The sequence below is a fragment of the Euprymna scolopes genome, chromosome 3 (genome assembly GCF_053919585.1).
Source record: "Euprymna scolopes isolate OS-2025 chromosome 3, ASM5391958v1, whole genome shotgun sequence".
NCBI classification, from domain to species: domain Eukaryota; kingdom Metazoa; phylum Mollusca; class Cephalopoda; order Sepiida; family Sepiolidae; genus Euprymna; species Euprymna scolopes.
This window is the reverse complement of record NC_136484.1, coordinates 96,120,922-96,140,938: the sequence shown is the minus strand read 5'-3', so window position 1 is coordinate 96,140,938 and position 20,017 is coordinate 96,120,922. Positions and strand designations below refer to the sequence as shown.

The window sequence follows — 20,017 nt, the reverse complement described above, 5'->3', positions numbered from 1 at the left end:
TGTTAATTTTGATCAAAATTTTGCTGTTCCTTCTTTAATCAGATTTTCGATTATCGATTTCCGATACTTATCATAGGTATTCTAATACAACACCTATCTAAGAACACTCCCGAACAAAGTACATTTGTGTGAAATTTTTTTTAAAATTGGTCCAGCCATTTTGGGAGTTATACATACACAAAATGCCTTTTATATATAAGTAGAAAGAGATTCTGAGTTTTATTTACAGACAAAGGTACAGAACATTCCTTTAAAACCATCTTGTGTAAGTCAAGCCTCTGCTCCCGACAGAAAGAATCACGGCTAAGAACTGTTTGTATGAGATTCCATGTAAATGTGGAAAACTGTACAAAGATGAGACATTTCGTCCACTAAAAGTAAGGTTAAAAAAAAAAAAACATTGGAAAGCTGTAATACTTGGAGATATTAAAAATTCGAGTGTGGCTGGCCATATATGGAGGGAAAAGGAAAACCATCTGGCCTTAGGTATTGAAATAAAAATTATAGACTGAGAAGAACGGTGGAAAGTAAGAGGACTCAAAGAAGCAGCGCATATGCTAAGTGACGGTTGGAATATATATATATATATATATATATATATATATATATATATATATATATATATATTTATATTTAAAATTTTCAATTAAACTCTTATATTGAAAATATTTCTTTGTAATCGAGCACTTTGATGGAATTCTTTCCCCCAAACAGGGAACAAATATGTATAATAATAATAAGCTGAACATTTGCTTGAAATAAATATAATAATAATAATAAGCTGAACATTGCTTGAAAACTCTGCATGTTCCACGAATTTAGCACTGACTTATCCACTATTCTGAGTCATACTCATTCGACCTATCACCTGTAGATCTTGGAGACTATTCACGTTCGCTTGAACAAAGCCTTCTCTTTGCAAGTAGAGTGAATGTCTCTTAGGTTTGACCGTGATCAGTCTCTAGATGATATTATACGTATCGTTATTTTAGACATATAGTGTATACCGTTGTTTTTTTTCTTTTTTTTTCTAATACACTATATCGCTATCTTTTTAAACGTATCGTCTCCCATTTTATTCGATTTTATTAATAAATCCCTCGATCCAGCTTAAGAAAAGTGAGGGCGAAACCGGTCAGCTGACCTCCCCCAATATTTTTTTTTCTATTTCCCCACTTTTAATCATGAATATCAAAACGGGTCATGATTGCAATAATGAAATTTTGTACCCCGCATAAAATTATGAATGATATATATACCAATAAATTAATGGAGTATTATGTGTTAATTTTTAATTGAAGATAAATTAATTTGAAATATGGCGTTTTTACCAATTTTCCCATTTATTAATTTAAAAGTAAATTTTTATTAAATATGTGTTTCTTGTATTTCAGTTCTTTGGTTGGTTGTACTCTTCCTATCAGAGCTGCTGGGCTATTGTTAAAGAAAGAACTGTCTTTCTTGGAGAAAGCCTTGGAAAATCCGAATCGTCCATTTTTAGTCATTCTTGGAGGGTAAGGAAAATGCATTGACATTGTTTTAGAATGAATTGCTTATAATAAGAATATTAGCGATTTGGGATATGATTTGGTTTACATTTGAATTCTTTTTTATAAAAAAAAAAAAATAATTTCACTCACATCAAGGAGGACAACTCTAATATATCTTCATGTTTCTGTGAGCATTTAGAGAAAGAGTGACTCTCTTTTTTTTCAGTGTTGTGAGAAAAAAGAAACGGACTCTTTATTTTTTAATTTTCTTTTACTAAGTAGTCTCCCCTTATTAAGGTCTGGAGGTGGGGCATTCATGAATAAATGAAAAAAAGTTTGTAAATTGAAAGATGATCGCCAGCAAGAAGATTTGGAAACAATGGATGGAATAGGTCACTTATAGGGAATTGCTTATTCAAGAGTACAGCTAAAACAAGTATTTGTTTACATTAGACTTGAAGACAACCGTCTTGTAGTCGATTGGGAAACAGCTTCATGGTATTTTGTTCCACAGGTGGGATACTCTAGTAAAGAAACTTTCTTTGTAGAATTTCCACTTGTTTTTTTTTTATGCAGAGAGAGAGAGAGAGAGAGACAGACAGACAGACAGACAGACAGACAGAGAAACTTTTGTGCCATGTTTGTAGGTGAGCTTTTAGTGAATACACCTTTCATATATTGGAGCTACAAACGGCTTGCAACATTGCCATGTTCATAAATTAATCCGAACCAAAACTCGAGTTCGGATTAAAGTTATGAACATTCTGAAATTACCCCATTAAAAGATAATTTTAAATGTTCTTTTTTACTTTATTAAAAGATAATTATAAATGTTTCTTTTTTACTTTATTAAAAGATAATTTTAAATGCGTTTTTACTTTATTAAAAGATAATTCTAAATGTGTTTTTTTTATTTTATTAAAAGATAATTTTAAATGTTTTTTTTACTGTATTAAAAGATAATTTTAAATGATTTTTTACTTTATCAAACGATAATTTTAAATGTTTTTTTACTTTATCAAAAGATAATTTTAAATGTTTTTTTACTTTATCAAAAGATAATTTTAAATGTTCTTTTACTTTATTAAAAGATAATTTTAAATGTGTTTTTACTTTATCAAAAGATAATTTTAAATGTTTTTTACTTTATTAAAAGATAATTTTAAATGTTTTTTTTTTATTTTATTAAAAGATAATTTTAAATGCGTTTTTACTTTATTAAAAGATAATTTTAAATGTTTTTTTTTACTTTATTAAAAGATTGCCCAGTATACTGGGCAATGGAAGTTAACAATGTTAGTATTAGTTTTTCAATTTAGTGCTATTTTAGTTTTCGTTTTGCTCATTCATGACATTTCGTTCATTCACGAGCACTTGTAAAAATTAAAGAATGTCAATAGTAGAAACCAAATATATTGGACAACACCGAGTAAAGTCTCTATTAAAAGTCATGTTTGAACGAAGGATTATGTTTTCAGTTTAGTTTCATTTTGTTTTTCGGTTATTAGTTACAGTGCACAACAAAATCTAATTTGCGAAAAGGTAATTAATGTATAATGTGGTTTGTTGAAAGATCGCTGATCCTTCAGGAAATGCGAAAATGGTTCAATGACAAGCAACATTTAGAATTTCAAAAATGCACATCTATTTTATTTCTCCAAGAAAAAAAAAACAACATTTTAATGAACGCCATGACATTTTCCATCACAAGAAGCTGTTTTGCCCTCTTTAATGCCTGTTAGAATTCATATTGACATTTTCTTCAGTGTCATCTATGTGTGTGTGTGTCTTTATTTTGCACGTTTATTTGAATGCGCAAAAACGTTCGAGTTGGAGAAAGATTTCTGATTCTTTATTTTTTTTATTTAAACTTGGAGATATATACGAAATGTACTTTGCTTGGGGCATTGTGTGTGTCATGTATAAAAGTAAGTGTTAGAAGGCTATCACAATGCCAAGAATGGAATGTTGTTGGTGTTGAGAAAGGAAGAGAAAAGCAAGTGATATATTTAAATCTATATATGTGTAAATATGTTTACATATGAGAGGAATGAATATATATATATATATATATATATATATATATATATATATATATATATATATATATATATTCATTTAATATTTTTTGAACAAGGACGCAGAAAATATCTCAGCAGTAAATGAAATAAATCAATTTATGTATATATTCAAAGTTAAAAGCGAATATATATATATATATATATATATATATACACACACACACACACACATATATTAGTGATGGGACGATTCCTATATTTTTCTCGATTCCACTACAGTTACCGATTCCGTACTGAATTACTGATTCTGATTCATTCTAAATCTCTAAATAATTAACAATAGTTTTTTTTATTTATTCCCGATTATCGTAGAAACACATGTTAGAATGTGCAGATATTTTCTCAAAAATAAAAATACACTTGTGGAGGCGGGGGGATCTATAGATTTTCATTTTAGTGTTAATTTAAAACTAATAAATATTTATTATTTTATCATTAAAGGAGCGGGAGATTTTGCTTTAAATAAAATCAAATAAAAAAGACAATTAAAAAGAATTGTTTTTGGTATCGGAAAATAGATACAAATTTATCCGATTCCGATACCCCCAAAAATTCCGATTTTTCTGATGCCAATTAATCGTCCCATATCTATAGATAGATAGATAGATAAGAAAGAAAATATGACTCGTTCAGTCACTCATTGAGCTTGGGTTAAATTGTTTGAAACAGGAAAAAAAGTAAATTTACAAAGCTAGTTAAATATTAAAAAAATAGACAACAAAATTCAAAACTAACCGCTTTCTACTTCTCTCTCTCTCTCTCTCTCTCTCTCTATATATATATATATATATATATAGAGAGAGAGAGAGAGAGATCTTTTTCTTTCCAACTATGAGTTAAATAGTATTACTATTTGTTCTTAGACAATTCTTTTGTTTTAAATAGACTATTCCGATCTTTTTATTTGTTTTTTTCATTTCTTTATTACTGTTGTGGTCTTGGAGAATAATAAGAACAAACAATGGACAAAAGTGTATCAAAAAAAGTAAACGTCCAATTCTTTGGCCATAACTGCCACAACGTTTAATCTTAGCAATATTAATTTAATAAGGATGGTTATACGTCAGGAAGTCCATTTATTCCTGCAATAGGCAGAGTAACTTACACCATACAGGGCTCTAACAGTAAAAGTTACCTGAGAGGAGGAGATGCAGAGAGAAGGTAGGAACAGTATTAAATAAAGCATAGTAGGGATGGCCAAACTAAAGAGCGAGAGAATGTGAGAGTAATTTAATAAGAGATAGGTGACTTGATTAGTAAATTACAAAATATGAAATAATTTTAAAAAAAGGTTTTTAAACATAACTGATTTCCCAAACCAATACTCACACATGCACTTATGTGATATAGAAATGTAGTTAAATGGCCTGGTAAACAGCAAAAAAAAAAAAAAAAAAAAGAGAGACTACATAAAATAAACAAAAAGTTTAGATAGAATTCATCACTGAGGCTGCAGTCAATTCGTGGCTTCCTAGACAACTTTCCTTAAAGGATAGAGCTGAGGCATGCGCCACTTACATCTTTCCTCTCATCCTTTACCGACTGGCCATACTTTCCCTGCCTGCACAACATCTAACAGCTCTTGTCAAACTCTTGTGCTCGCTTCTTTGGGACAGAGGAAGACACTGAGTGAGCAGACAGGTCTGTATTCAACGTCCGTGTGAGGGAGGCTTGGGAATGCTGGACTTGAAGTGTCATCGAGACGCTGAAAGGCTGGCCTTCCTGAGCCACTATATGCAAGATGACCAACCGTGGCACCCCATGGTTACTGCCGCCTTCCCCGACCTCGTTCTCGACCCTTCTATCGAGAGCCGTCGCAGGCCACGGGGAGAATCTGCCTACATGAAAGAGTTTCTCAACTTCCAGCACGCGTCTCCCCTCATCTCTACCAACAGGCCTTTTATTAAAAACCTGACTCCATTTTATTTGCATATGTGTGCAGTGGGCAGTGTGATCTCGTGCGAATCCACGAGACTACAAAGCAACAGCTGCCATCTTTAATCTCTCTCTCTCTCTCTCTTGCGCTCTCTCTCTCTCTCTCAGATCCCACATGAAGGTAAGTTGTATAGCCACATAATGCGCACATACGTGGGTGCTTTCTTCTTTACTTATTACATTCAACTCTACAAGAAAAACGGCGTTTAGTAAACTAATATTGATATGTAGAAAAACGTCTTTAGGTAAACAAACGTTGATTAAATCGGTTTTATTGTTGTTGTGGTCCCGTAAGTATCCTCAAGAAAGACACAACTTGATAATTAGTAGAAACAAACTATAAAAGTAAACAAAATAAAAAAGTAAAGACAACAAATGAAGAGTGTGGGTATACGTCAGTCCGACTGCCACAAGAGCAAGACTCTAGCATAACATAACATTCTACCGGTTCTTAGAATAAGTGTAAGCGTTCATTATTATCGCTAGGTGGAAACACAATAACAATTATAATAATTGCTTCATTTGTCTTCTCTTTTTTCTTTTCTCTTTTTTTTTTTAAATATTATTTTTATTTTCCAAATTTTTGATAAATAAAATGAGTTAAAGACACTTTTAAAATTTTCATTTTGTTCTCTCACGTTATCGATCATGTCTGGTTAATAATTTTTTTTTCTTAATCTGAAGAAGATAAACATTTTACAGAAATATCATAGGATTTTTTTATAATAATTACCAACATTAATTATTTCAGAGGGAATATTGTTGGGAAATTAGTCCAAAACAGTTTAGGTATTCTTAGGGTTTACACTTTTTAGAAATAGACGAAGAGATTTTCTAAATCTAAAGAGTCGTATGCTTAATAAAACTAGAGAATAGAAATATTTTTAGCATAAAAATAATAATTTTATTAGATAAAAGTAATAACGGCAAAAACCAATACTAGCATTATTGAAGTATTGTATCTGCTATCTTAGCTGTATATATTGGCAATATTAATTTAATATTTAATTTATATAGAAAAACGGCTTTAGGTAAACAAACGTTGATAAGACATCTTTATTATTGTTGTAAGTGTCCGGAAGAAAGACACAACGCAGTAATTAGTAGAAACAAATATGCAATGCAGTCTGTATTCATAAAATATGCAGCATGTATATATATATATATATATATATATATATATATATATATATATAAAATATGCAATATGTATATATAAAATATATACATATTGCACGAAAACAAGGAGAGAGTAATACATTACCTTTATTCTCTTTAAGGAAAGAAAGAAGACAATAGCTCTGCCAGCGATGCTCAAAATGTCAAAATACTTAGAAAACCGCAGGATGAGTGATTGAAACTGCTGCCTGAGGTCTCCTCATTAGAAAATGCCAACAGGTCTAATAAAGTAATCTTTATAGGTATTAGGTTGGTGCAAAAATGATGTAATTTTTTTATATATGGTTGAACGTCAAAAAACGACATTATTTTTGAACCAACCTAATAATTTGCTACCAGTCACAAGTGGACTTGTCATATTTAGAAATGGCCACACTTCAAATTAAATTCAAGCTTGTGCTACATCCAAATCTCGGAGGGATGTAACTCATCTCTCAAATGATAATTTTGAACTTAATTGATTAGAAGAGTAGAAAGTAGAGCTTTGGTTTACCTTTAATATTTTATAATCTCATAACTTATTTTGCCCTTTTGTTCTCACATTCTATAATCGATCTTTCTGACAAGGAAGAAGAACTGCTGTTTTCTATGTCAGAATCCACTGTTGGCTATTTTTGACCTTGAAGTAATATGTTTTCTTTAGTTCTTTACATCAGGTGGTTTCATGCACTGTCTGAAGCGATTTCTATGGAAAATACTCCTGAATAGAATTAGACAATAAATTAGATCTATCTGCCAAACACTGAAGACTTTAGCTTGTTTTCCGATGCTTTTTCTTTATCTAATAATGTTATTGACAATGACAGACGTCTATTATTTCAAAAGGAATATTACTATTATTATAATTCTACATATTATTGCAGAAAGCACCTTAGAATTTCGACGGTGTAATATATATAATATTATCCACTTAAAATAAAATTTCATTGAAATAAAAGTTGTGTGCATAGGATTTTGTAATTGAGTGTCCATTTTCGTTACATTTTATTAATTCCTCACTTGTTCTAAGAAAATGCTAAGTTCTGATTTTCTCTTTTAAATTCATTATGTCATTCATTCATTTCGCCTTCCTGTCCCCTCCCAATTCTTCATCCCTCTTTGGAGATATTTGATTCATTCTTTGCTTTAGTGAACGTCACTTGTTTCCTTGCCCAAACCCAAGACGACTGCCACCTATAGAGATGGACTTGGCCCAATTCCTGAAAATTCAAATATTCATTTGATTCTCCCATCAGTGTAGCTGAGCCATATTTCTGCCAATGCCATTCTCATGTAAACACAAAACTTGGACGACCACCAGAATTTGAGTGTCCGTGTGAAAGGGCAGATATCATAGTATATGGATTTGATCCAGTTAAACTGAAGCCAAGATGGAAATGCTCTTTGACCCCGTTAATGTATTGTCCATTACAAATGTTAGAAGTGGCCAGAAGCTAATAAAAAAGGCAACATAAAAGCAAGAGAAAATTCTGTATATCTTATTGGATTTTTTTCTTTCCATTTGAAAGGTAAAGTCTTATTCAGTATGTTTAATTATTGAAGTTTTTTTTTCAGGAAATATTAAAACAAGGACGCATGTTCCAAAGATGCGTCCATTCACTCTGCACGATTAGTGATAAAAATCTTATTCAAAATTTAATATAACAGACTAAACGGCAAACGGATGGAACCTCTTATAGTATTTTTATACTTTCTGTGTGTGTGCTTCGTGAAAATGTGTGCGAATGTTGGACAATTGGCATAATGATCAAAACTCTGAGGTATGATATATTTTAGAAACAGGTTTATTGTCATCCCCGAAGGCAAAACTGGAAAAAAATAAAAACGTTGTTTCGGAAACACGTAAATACAAAATGAAGACAAAGCAGAGACGAGGAGTTGGTTAAATCTAAAAAGAGTCGCATACTTAATGTAATTAGAGAATAGAAAAATTTTGAGCATAAAAATAAAATGTAAACAAAGTTCATTAGATAAAATGAAAAATACCAAAAACTAATACAAGCACTATTTAAGTATTATATCTACTATTTTTGTTCTCTTTAAGAAGAGAGTATTAAATATTATAACTTGTTGCAGGTATAAGGTGATAAAACCAATCGACACAGAGGCAAAAAGAGAACAGTAATAACAAAAGGAAACGCTTACAAATCACTTTTTATTTTTGAAAAAAGGAATGTTTAAATGGTCAATTAAAAGGCCTTGAAATTGTGGTCAGTCCAAGTAAATCAGAATCAGCCAGACGTCGGTGGGCACTGGAAGGTAGGCATCAGCGAGCTGCTGAGCTGGACATCAGTGGGCACTGGTAGGTAGGCGTTATCGAACCGCTGAGCTGGACATCAGTGGGCACTGGTAGGTAGGCGTCATCGAGCCGCTAAGCTGGACATCAGTGGGTTCTAGTATGGATAATCGGTCGTTAACAGGCTCTGGAATGTGTAGCCTGACGTCGACCGGCACAGGAGGTGCCAGAAGGCTGTATGCTGTGGCAGGCACTAGGAGGGGCTGAAGGCTGCATGGAGGTGCAGCAGGCGCTGGAAGGCTACAGGAAGGTGCGGCAGGTGCTGGAAGGCTGTAGGAAGGTGCGGCAGACATTGGAAGGTCGTAAGAAGCGCTGATCAGTCCAAAGCTTTCGATAGGGTCGACCATCGTTTCTTGGCATCTGTCTTAGAGGCCACCGGTTTTAAACCGGACTTCTACAAGTGGATCTCCGTGATGTATCGACAGCCCACAGCCGTCGTGCAAGTCAATGAAAAGCGCTCGAAATCCTTTATCTCTCAGTCGGTTCGTCAGGGTTGTCCACTGTCGCCCCTGCTCTATGTCCTGGCTTTGGAGTCCCTGCTCCGCAAGCTGAGACGTGGGGAGACAAATTCGGCCCTGTATGGAATTGCAATGCTCTGTGGCTTAGCTGCCAAGGTATCCGCGTTCGCCGATAATGTCACGGTCTTTGTGTCGAGCTTCAGAGACATCGAGATCATGTCGGAGGCGCTCGCTCAGTGTGAAAGAATTACAGGAACCAAGATAAACCGCAGCAAGTCGGTAGGACTGCGGTTGGGCACCTGGAGTGACAACGCCAACCTCCCGGCGCCCTTCAGCTGGACAGATGGCCCGGTTTGGATCCTCGGCGTGTGGTTCGGACCAGGTCTCCAGCTTGACAAAAATTGGTTGGAGGTACAGTCAAAAGTGGAGGCTGCAGTCAATTCGTGGCTTCCTAGACAACTTTCCTTAAAGGGTAGAGCTGAGGCATGCGCCACTTACGTCTTTCCTCTCATCCTTTACCGACTGGCCATACTTTTCCTGCCTGCACAACACCTTACAGCTCTTGTCAAACTCTTGTGCTCGCTTCTTTGGGACAGAGGAAGACACTGAGTGAGCAGACAGGTCTGTATTCAACGTCCGTGTGAGGGAGTCTTGGGAATGCTGGACTTGAAGTGTCATCGAGACGCTGAAAGGCTGGCCTTCCTGAGCCACTATATGCAAGATGACCAACCATGGCACCCCATGGTTACTGCCGCCTTCCCCGACCTCGTTCTCGACCCTTCTATCGAGAGCCGTCGCAGGCCGCGGGGAGAATCTGCCTACATGAAAGAGTGCCGAGCCGTGCTAAAACAACTACCAAGGTCCAGCGACCTTGTGACTGCTACCCATAGGGAACTCCACAGGGATCTAGTGAAGGGGGCTGCCGACGACCCGCTATGCGCACATTTGGGTTGGCAGCAGAGTGAGATCTGCTCCGCGTGGAGCTGGCCGCCAGGTTCGAGATCTGAACAATTCGGAGTTCTCTCTGACCTGGCGATTGGCCCGAAATGCACTTCCACTCAACAACGTACAATGCAGTTCCGGGTTTTTGGAGTCGCCGATTGTCCCCATTGTGGGACAATGGCCGTAGAAACGACTGATCATGCTTTCTTCGATTGCTGCAAAGTCCGCTGGTACTGGTCGTATGTCAGCGAGGTGACGGCTCACATCGATCCTGAGCATCCTCGCCCAATTACCGTATCCAATGTCGTGGACAATGTGAGGCCACTGTGGGACCGGGAAAGACAAATGGTCTACGTTACGATCCTGGCCGTGGCGAGAATGTTGATTTGGACTTCGCGTCTGCAAGGTTGCAGGATCTGATCGCTTTCTTTAAACACCAACTACGGGTGAAGATCAGATGTGATAGAAGAAGGCTGCATCGTGCGGCATTTGACAGAAAATGGATACAAGTAGTAAGTCTGTGTGTACGAAGAGGAGCCAAATTTGAATACGTGTTCCCCGCCTAGGTGTGGAACACGCAGTTCCGTAAAGTAAAATTTAACAAATAGCCTCTCAGCTAGCTGAGTGTGTGTTCCATCCCTCCCTGATTAGGAAGCCTCCAAGATCCCCACCCCCTCCTTCTTGCAATTTTTGTTTTCACCCCTCCTCTAAATTTCACCCGTCTAATACAAACTAACCCCCATTCCTTACCCACGAAATTTTCTTTTCTCCATTCACCCCCATCTAGAGGGCATCCTCACTTAGATACTGACCCACAGAAGCGAGATTCCTTTTACAAACCTAGTGGAACGGACAGTCTATCAACTAGACGGGGTTTGGAGGGTCCTAGTAATCACCCCCTCCGCCCTCGACACAAATGAATTATTGTACCATTTTTATTGTTATCTTTTTTTCTTCTCACACGTCAATAAAAAATGTTTTAAAAATTGGGAGTTAAGTAGGATGTCCCCCAGTATGAAAGGGTAAATGCGGTATTATGGTGAAGTTGGGAGAAACTTTTGATTTTGTTTAGTTCTGGAGTGACAAGGATGACCAATGACACCCACAATCCCTCCCTTTTGAGTTGGCCATGTGCCTAAGCTTTTTGTTCAGTGTTGATTTTCAATGTATTTTTAACATGAATAAAGGATTTAATATCTCAAAGTGTAGTATCTGTTCCGGCAGATACTGCAAGCAAAGACAATATGTGGGAGCAATCCCACATATAAGACCTTGGTCAATGTAGGGGCAACCCTTCATACCAATTGTCACTATTCAGCTCCCCTACTCCCTGGGGAGTTGGTCCCCATTTCCCCTTCACTCCTCACATTAAAAATCGGCCTTGTGCCTAATTTGCTCGGTGGGGGAGCAAATAAATACAGCTTTTCTTGGCCTGTTGGCCAAGATCAAAGTGTAGTATCTGTCCGGCAGATACTGCGAACAAAGACAATATGTGGGGGCAATCCCACATATAAGACCTTGGTCAATGTAGGGGCAACCCTTCATACCAATTGTCACTATCCAGCTCCTCTACTCCCCGGGGAGTTGGTCTCCATTCCTCCTTCTCTCCTCACATTAAAAATCGGCCATGTGCTTAATTTGCTCGGTGGGGGAGCAAATAAATACCCTTTTCTTGGCCTTTTGGCCAAGATCAAAGTGTAGTATCTGATCTTACTACATGCTGTACTTATGTTTGTAACTTTGTGATATAAAGTGGGGGGGTTCACTTTTCTGTATTAATTTAATGTAAAATGATCACCTACTTTATAACCAGTCAGTCTCAAAGCCATTCAAGTCATTCTTCAGATCATTCGTTATTTTTGAAGGATTTCAGTTATTTTTTTAAGCATTCAAATTCTTAAGGTCATTCAATTCATCCTTAAGTTCATTAAAGTCATTCTAAGTCATTTACTTTTTATTTATTTAAGTCATTTCAGCCCATTTTTTCGGTCATTTTTGTTTATCTTTAAGAATTTCATGTCAATCCTACATTCACGCATTCATTCATTACACGAGAGCAAGCGACTAATGGCTATCGGCCTTGTTTTATTTCATTTGATGTTTCTTTTGTTTTACTTTATGTGCACCTTTAGATCTCTGCATGTTTTGCTTTAATATTTTTACCATTTACATTATTGTTATCCGTTATCAGCCATCCCTCTAATTCTAATCTCCTCCATTCTTTTTTTCAAAATTTTTCATGGTTGATCCTAGTTGCTCCACTAGTGTTATCTCGAGTTTCTTTCCCTTCTATATCCCTTTGAGCTCTCTGGCCAGTTTTGTGTATTTACTCCACTTCTCTGTTTCCTTGGTATTAACCCTGTGGTCTGCTGGGAGAGTGAAATCTACGATCTGGCAGGACTTTTCTTTCTTGTTAATCTGGCCTTCTTGCTTGGATGGGTTTATTGGTGTGCACATTCATATCCCATAAGAATTTGTAACTTTCATTTTTATGTACTACTGCCGGAATGGGTTTGTACCATTTGTCTGGGTGTTCAAAATGCAGTTATTTCCATAATTCCCAGTGTATTCCCTGCCCCACTTGATCGTGCTTATTCTTATATTCTATTTGGGCTTGTTTGCATTCATTCGTTTATTATGTGGTTTATTATTTCGTTTCTTTGTTCACATAGTCTGCATTTGCTATTTTCTTGTGTTTTGTCGATCCTTATTTGATGTGTTTGATTCTAATAGCGTTATTTTGTGCAGCTATTGTTAGGGATTTAGTATCTCTGTTTAGGTTTGCTTTTCGCAGCCATGTCCAAGTGTTTTCGTGAGTCTACTCTTTTGGCATTCTTATGAATTATCCATGTAGTTGATTCTCTTTCTATTTTTCATTTCTCGTCTTATCGCTTGCCTCTCTGTTTTCAGTGTCTCTTGTAATTATCTCTTCAGTGTTATGTGTTTTTCTCATTCTTTTTTCTTCTTCTTTTTTTGTCATTCACACTATTCTATACCAATTAGTCCTCTTTCTCAGTCTTTCTTTTTCACATAGAGTCGATCATGGGTGTAGTGATCATAAGTTTCCTGGTCTGATGCCACAGTTTTTCTTTGGTCTGGGGTATCTTATTAGTGACACTGCCCATGTATATATACCTTTTATTAGGTTTCTACTATAAAGTTTAGTTTCTAGGTGTTTTCTTGTTCATCTGAACATTTTTCCATATAAAACTCCATTCGGATATCTTGGCTGAAGATTCTGGTTGTGTTGTCTAGTTCCTTCTTAGTTTTTGTAAACAGTTTCAGGTCGTCCAGGAGGCAGAACAATTTCCTAGGTGGTTCTTTCTTTCATCTGTACTCGTTAACTTGTATCCAGCTTGGCACTTTCTTGTTATTGTTAAGAGGCATCATGACAAATCAATGAAAATTAAGCATGTCAAAGTAATGAAAATATTATTTCCAATTGGAACGTGATCGACATTTTTCTTTATTTGTTTGACATTTTGATTTCCTGTTTCTATAAATTTCAATAGATAAATTAGCTGTACATATCCGGTAGTGCCCAAGTGGTGTTTTATTTGGATTTTTTTTCTCCAATTAAAATTAACATAATTCTGTATTTGTCAATAAAGAGTTAGTTCCTTTTGAAAAAGACTGGCTTTACATATTAAATAAAAGGTTAAAGTAAGAAAGATTTGGGAAAAGAAACTTATTTTTTGTAATATCTAATTTTGACTTACGTTTTTTCATTGCGTGTTATTTGCAGCCACCCCCAGAACTTGTCACAAGTGTAAACATTAAAGCAATCAACCTCTTAACACCGAGATATCACAGACCATTGAATATAGAGATATTTGGACTCGTTAAAAAAGTGAATGTCCGTGTGAAAGGACAGAAACCATTAATGAAACTACTATTAAAAATACAATGTTTAAATCTCATTAAAATCACAAATAGATGTCAGTGATAAAAAATTCACTTTTTACCCATAGAGCAGATTTAGACAACGCTTTCAACTTTTTTAAAGGCTATACGGACTGGCATCTATTCGATTTTCACAAAAACTGCATCAGTGAAACATTAACAAAACTCTAAAAGTCTATATGTACACAAACGAGCTATAATTATGAAAGAGTAATGAAAAAAAAAAACCCCTGATATTTTATCAGTAGATATTGACCAGTATAACAGTAAATAAATAAAGCTAGAAAGGGGAAAAATACAAATTATGCTAGAAGATCAGCAAGTTACAAGCAAGGAGAAATATAAACTAAACACGTAAAAAAAAAAGTTTGTTAAAAAAATAATACTAGCACTATTTAATTCTATACTTAGAGAGAAGAAAGGCAGTAATTTCTACTGGCAATGTTCAAAATGCCGAGATATTTAAAAAGATAGAAAAGCTAAATAGATTCGGGATAAAAACTAGGAGCCTCTGCAGGTGACCAGTCTGAAGGAATCTCCTACGAAAAATAGGTCACCAAAGGGAGATAAATGCTAGGGGATCTGTTCTACAGGAGGCAGAACAATTTCCTTGTCTGGTCAGCTTCAGTTCTCAATCAGTTCATTTCAATCCCTTCTATACATGTGAGTTTATTAAAATAAAATGTCTGTTTTAGTAGGGGAGGCCACCACATATCAAGGCCCAAAGAACACTAGAGTGTCATGTGGTTGACTTTCATTTTCAATTTGGACTGTTTTTATTTTTAAAACTAAAATTTAAGCAGATCAAGATTTCAGAAGGAGATCGGAACACTTTTCCTGTGACAAACCACTGAAAATGCTATTTTAAACTTGTACATGATAGGCATTTTTCGTTTAACGCATACGTGTACATGAAAACAAACGAGTTAGATAGTAATATATCTCTACTTATATATATAAAAGGCACTATATGTGTAAATTTGCTCCCTATGGATTCCGAAATGGCTGAGTCGATTTTTTGAAATTTTACAAAAATTTTATTTGTGTCTGGGAATGTTCTTAGATAGGTTTTGTATCAAAATGCTTCTGATAATTATCGAAAATTGATAAAAAAAAAAAAAAAGGAAATATAGAATTTGACCGAAGTTAACATCTTTGTACAGCCTAAAATTATAAGTGTATCTGAGAAGTTTTATCACCATGCAAACAGAAGGTGCTGGCGTATAAAATCAAGTTGTTGTTTTGATAAGACGGACTTATGTTTGAAATGAATGTTTCTATTTAGCACACAATTGGACCATGATATTGACTTTTGCCTTTCGGACTTTAATTCAAGCCAGTATATTAAAATAATTTTCTGAAATCAAAGTAGGTTCACTACAGTACAGTGTATGGGAAGGCATGTGAAGCTTCCTCCCGGTGCACTATGATGCGTCCCCGATTAGAGCAGGCAATTGACCGATTTGATTAGAAAATGTGAAATAAAATTATTGGAAGTATGAAACATTTGATCCTCATTCAATCCTGGGCAATGTCGGGTCTCTCTGCTGGTTATTTATATAAAAATACATATTTACCACTTTGCTAGGAGATTAGAGACAAACTCGGGTGTGGTTTGGAGAATCCAGCACACTAGGATAAGCATACTCTGGCCTATGAAAATGTCTGAGCAGCCCCGTCGGCATTCCCCAGTTAGACAGAGACACAAGAAATATAGTTTTTCTGTCTCTGTCTAACTGGTAAACTACTCCCTTCTCAGCGAGAATATAAAGCCTGGGAGGATGGACCTTCTAGTATTGTACAGAAGTATATTACAGTTCGACAGCAACAAAAGCACTGTCAAACTTCATTATTCCACTTTTTGTCATGCAGGGTTAATTATAAATAATTTAGTCTACATCTGGATAGTTTACTGTATATCTATCTTTAGGAATTTAAGCATGCAGAAAAGTTATTGCATAGTCGACTAGAGGCTGGTATGTAATTTTCACTCACAGGATAATTAGATAGAATGAGATGGGTGACGAGAAGGAGAAAACGGAAAACAATTTTGCTTTCTTCTTGTCGACTCAAGTTCTATTATTATTCTGCGGTTGAGCAAAGTTTCTTGTTGGCATCCTCTGATTTTTTTTTTTGTCCTTTTTTAGTTGAAGTAAGTTGTAATGTTAACAAAGTAGGAGATTACAAAAAGCGCAATATTATTTATCTCCCTTTGTGAAATTACAGTCTACGTATCCCAATTTGTATCACTTAACGTCGTCATAAATATTTGCATCATAATTCATTTATGACATTTGTCTTACTCAAATGATAATGCGAATCAGAATGAAACTACTTCCGCCTTGGCCCAAGACTGTCTTAATGATTCTGGCTAAAATATCTGAGAATAACTCTTATGTTTCTTGGCATTGAAATATAGTGGAGAAAGAGAATTGTATTTTATTTATTTATTTATTTTAGTAGAGGGTTATCACTTATCGTGGCTCAAATGGCACTTGAGGATAAAGATTAATGAGTCTCAAGTGGCCGATGAGAAACCGCTGTAATGGTGGAAATTTCATAGAATTTCATTATTTAGAACTTGTTTACATTGGACTTGAAATCAACCAAGTTATAGTCAGTTGTGAAACAACCCGGCGATATTGTTTTCCAGAGACGAGTAGCTCTAGAAAAGAAACTTTGCTTATAGTATTTTCCTTTAGTTCTAGGAGTAAAAGAAATTGCTGATAGTATTTGTTGTAAATGTGTCTTACCTGTAGAAGGAAAATTATCACGTTTGCATTCGTGAGTTTCTATCAGGCATCATTAAGATAACTAATAATATTAGAGTACTGATGAGATAGCAAGATTTTTCTCTGGATAAAGTAAGCTGCAATTTATGGTCCATCCATGGAAAACATTCACAACAAATACTCACTTAATTGAAACAACTGCCAACAACTTTCCTCATGCCCTATCTGTGCCAAAACTAATCGAAATTTTCACGAGCAGATCTTCTTCCCTAGAGCTGTACGTCTGGAGAACACAATATCGCTTGTCTGCTTCCCGGCTGACTATAACATGGTCGTTTTCAAGTCTGATGTGGACAAATTCCTATTGAGTCGTCCATTTAGATAATCTTACTCTACCCAAGTTTCCACCGCAACTGATATTGTCTTTGCACCTACTTATCCTTGAGTGATCTTTGGGCTTGATAAGTGGTGACCTCTTAAGTAAAAAAAAAAGTTTAGGGCACACTAATTCTGCTGACTAAAGTAAGAGTCCCTTTATACTTGACTCCCTACGAGGTCACAATTAGGCATAAGGTTGTTTATTTTTATGTGGGGAGATACCCAGTTCCCCCCAAAAGAGGCACACACACAATTAAAATCTCAGTCCAGAAAGATTTCATCTCCTCTGATACTATAATTTGATCACTGTTAGAAGGCCAGGGAAGTGGTGATGAAGTGGACTGAACCATGAGAACAGTTTATCAGGCATGTGTGATGATGTATGAAGGTGAAAATTGAAGATATTTATTGGAGGAATGATATGAGAATGATACGATGGGTTGTAATGTGGATCTTAAAGACAGACTTAGATGGCATCAAAGGTTAAATCTTCATGGTATAAGGTGATGTGTGCAGAACCGCAGACTTTGTCGGCATGGTTACATTGAAAGAGTGGATGTGAGTGCAATTACTAGGCCAGTTGTACTGCATGATCCTTCACATATCCATTTGTGGAAGTTTAAAGATTTTGCTTTATGAAATTCTATAAATTGGGTCGGACCGCCCGCTCACTTAAAGAGAGGCACACTTGATGAGACAAAAATTAAAATTGCTTCAGTCAATAAAGATTTATACTTCTCCGACTTAAGGCAAAACAGATACTATATTTTGATCTTTTTCTGTAATCGTTTTTCAAAAATCTTTGGCCTAATGGCGTTCAAGTACTAAGAAATATGAGGAAAAGAGATGTTTTGAATATGATTGGATGAACCGCCCCTTCTCCCTGTCTATATGGCACTACATTTTTTCTATGTAATGTTAACAAAGTAGGAGATTACATGGTCGTTTTGAATGTGTGTCTGTTATATCAAAGAACCTACTTGATTTCGTATATATATATGTGTGTGTGTGTATTTGCTTTTGCTATTTTGGTAATAAAACTTCTCAAATGCACTTGTGATGTTAGTCTGTGTAAGGTGTTAACTTTGGTCAAAATTGCCTGTTCCTTATTTCATTGACTTCTTTTTTGATTATCGACACTTATCGAAGTCATTCTGATACAAAACCTATAAGCATTGCCAGATACATAAAGTACATGGCACCTGTTGTTGTAAAATATCAAAGATATAAGCAGATGTTGTAAAATATCAAAGATATAAGCAGATGTAGTACAACCTTCAAAAACAGTAAATTAAACATACATAATACATTGTGCCCATACAACAAAAGAATGCATCGCTATTTTTTAAAGGGTAAAAATGTTATGTAGTGGTGGGTATCTATCTATATATATATATATATATATATATAGACATAAACTCGTTTCTTATCGTTGAGCACTTCGCAGTTGAAATAAATTCGGTTACTTAAGCTCGCATGTGCAGACCATCCTATAATGATTAAATCACTCTGACAAACGTTAAAAACATTTTAAAATAAATGTTTAAATTTCAACAATATTTATCGTGATTAACGGTGGCCAAATGGATGTAGTTCTTGCTAATGGCGTCAGAGATGATTTCGTTGCCAGGTTCGAATCTCTCGTTAACCGTGACACCCTGCACTGATGATTCCCGAAAGGATGAAACCCTAGTGTCTGTATGTATTTCATAATTATCATAGTAAATAATTGTCAGCCCCTTTAAGAAACTCGTTTCTTATCGTTGAGCACTTTACAATTGAAATAAAGTCGGTCACTTTAGCTTGCATGTGCAGATAATCATATAATGATTAGATCACTCTGACAGACGGTAAAACATAAATGTTTAAATTCCAACGATATTTCTCGTGATTAATGGTGGTCAAATGGAGTTGGTCCTTGCTAATGGAGTCAGAAATGGCTTCGTTGCCGGGTTCGAATCTCTACTTAATCGTGACACCCTGCACTGATGATTCCCAAAAAGGTGAAACACTAGTGTCTGTAGGTATTTAATGATTATTATAGTAAATAATTACACACACACACACACATATATATATACGTGTCTGAATTCGTGTATCGTCTAGTGGTATATTAAGGGCAAGTGTATATATAATATGTTTATTGACGTGTATAAAACGTATATATATATATATATATATATATATATATATATATATATATATATATTTGATCGTCTGTATATGAATGTGCCGATTAAGCGTCCGTTTTTTAAACAAAACATATAACAATTATAACATTAAGTGACAAATAAGTCTCTGGGGTTTTCTATCAACCAATGGAGAAACATATCTGGTCCATCTTTGGTCTTGATTTGATGGATCCTTGAAAAAGCTGTAAATGAAGATTCGTACAACTCGAAGTTTTGGTGGTATTTACAGCAGCTTTATTCCGGATGCCCCCCCCCATTGGACAGCTGGTCCTAGATTTTTACTATCGGCATTTTCCCCTACTTGAAGGCATTGCTGTTCTCGACTGTCTTTCTCCCTCTGACTCCGACCGCGTCTGCTAACTCTGACTCCAAACTCTTGACTAACTGATAGGTATCTTTCAAGCGCTCTCGTTAACTCCACGTGACCAAAG

The 20,017-nt window shown here is 35.4% G+C and overlaps 1 protein-coding gene and 1 pseudogene across 1 annotated transcript in view; both read left to right on the top strand.

Annotated features, from left to right (window-relative positions):
• The window catches only part of LOC145257765 (phosphoglycerate kinase 2-like), a 600,882-nt gene that overhangs the window by 409,394 nt on the left and 171,471 nt on the right, over positions 1-20,017 (top strand). The window contains exon 6 of the mRNA XM_080115684.1: positions 1,395-1,514. Within this exon, the coding sequence (XP_079971810.1) occupies positions 1,395-1,514 (120 nt within the window). The remainder of the gene's footprint in view (positions 1-1,394; positions 1,515-20,017) is intronic.
• LOC145264719 (U2 spliceosomal RNA) lies at positions 12,045-12,196 on the top strand (annotated as a pseudogene).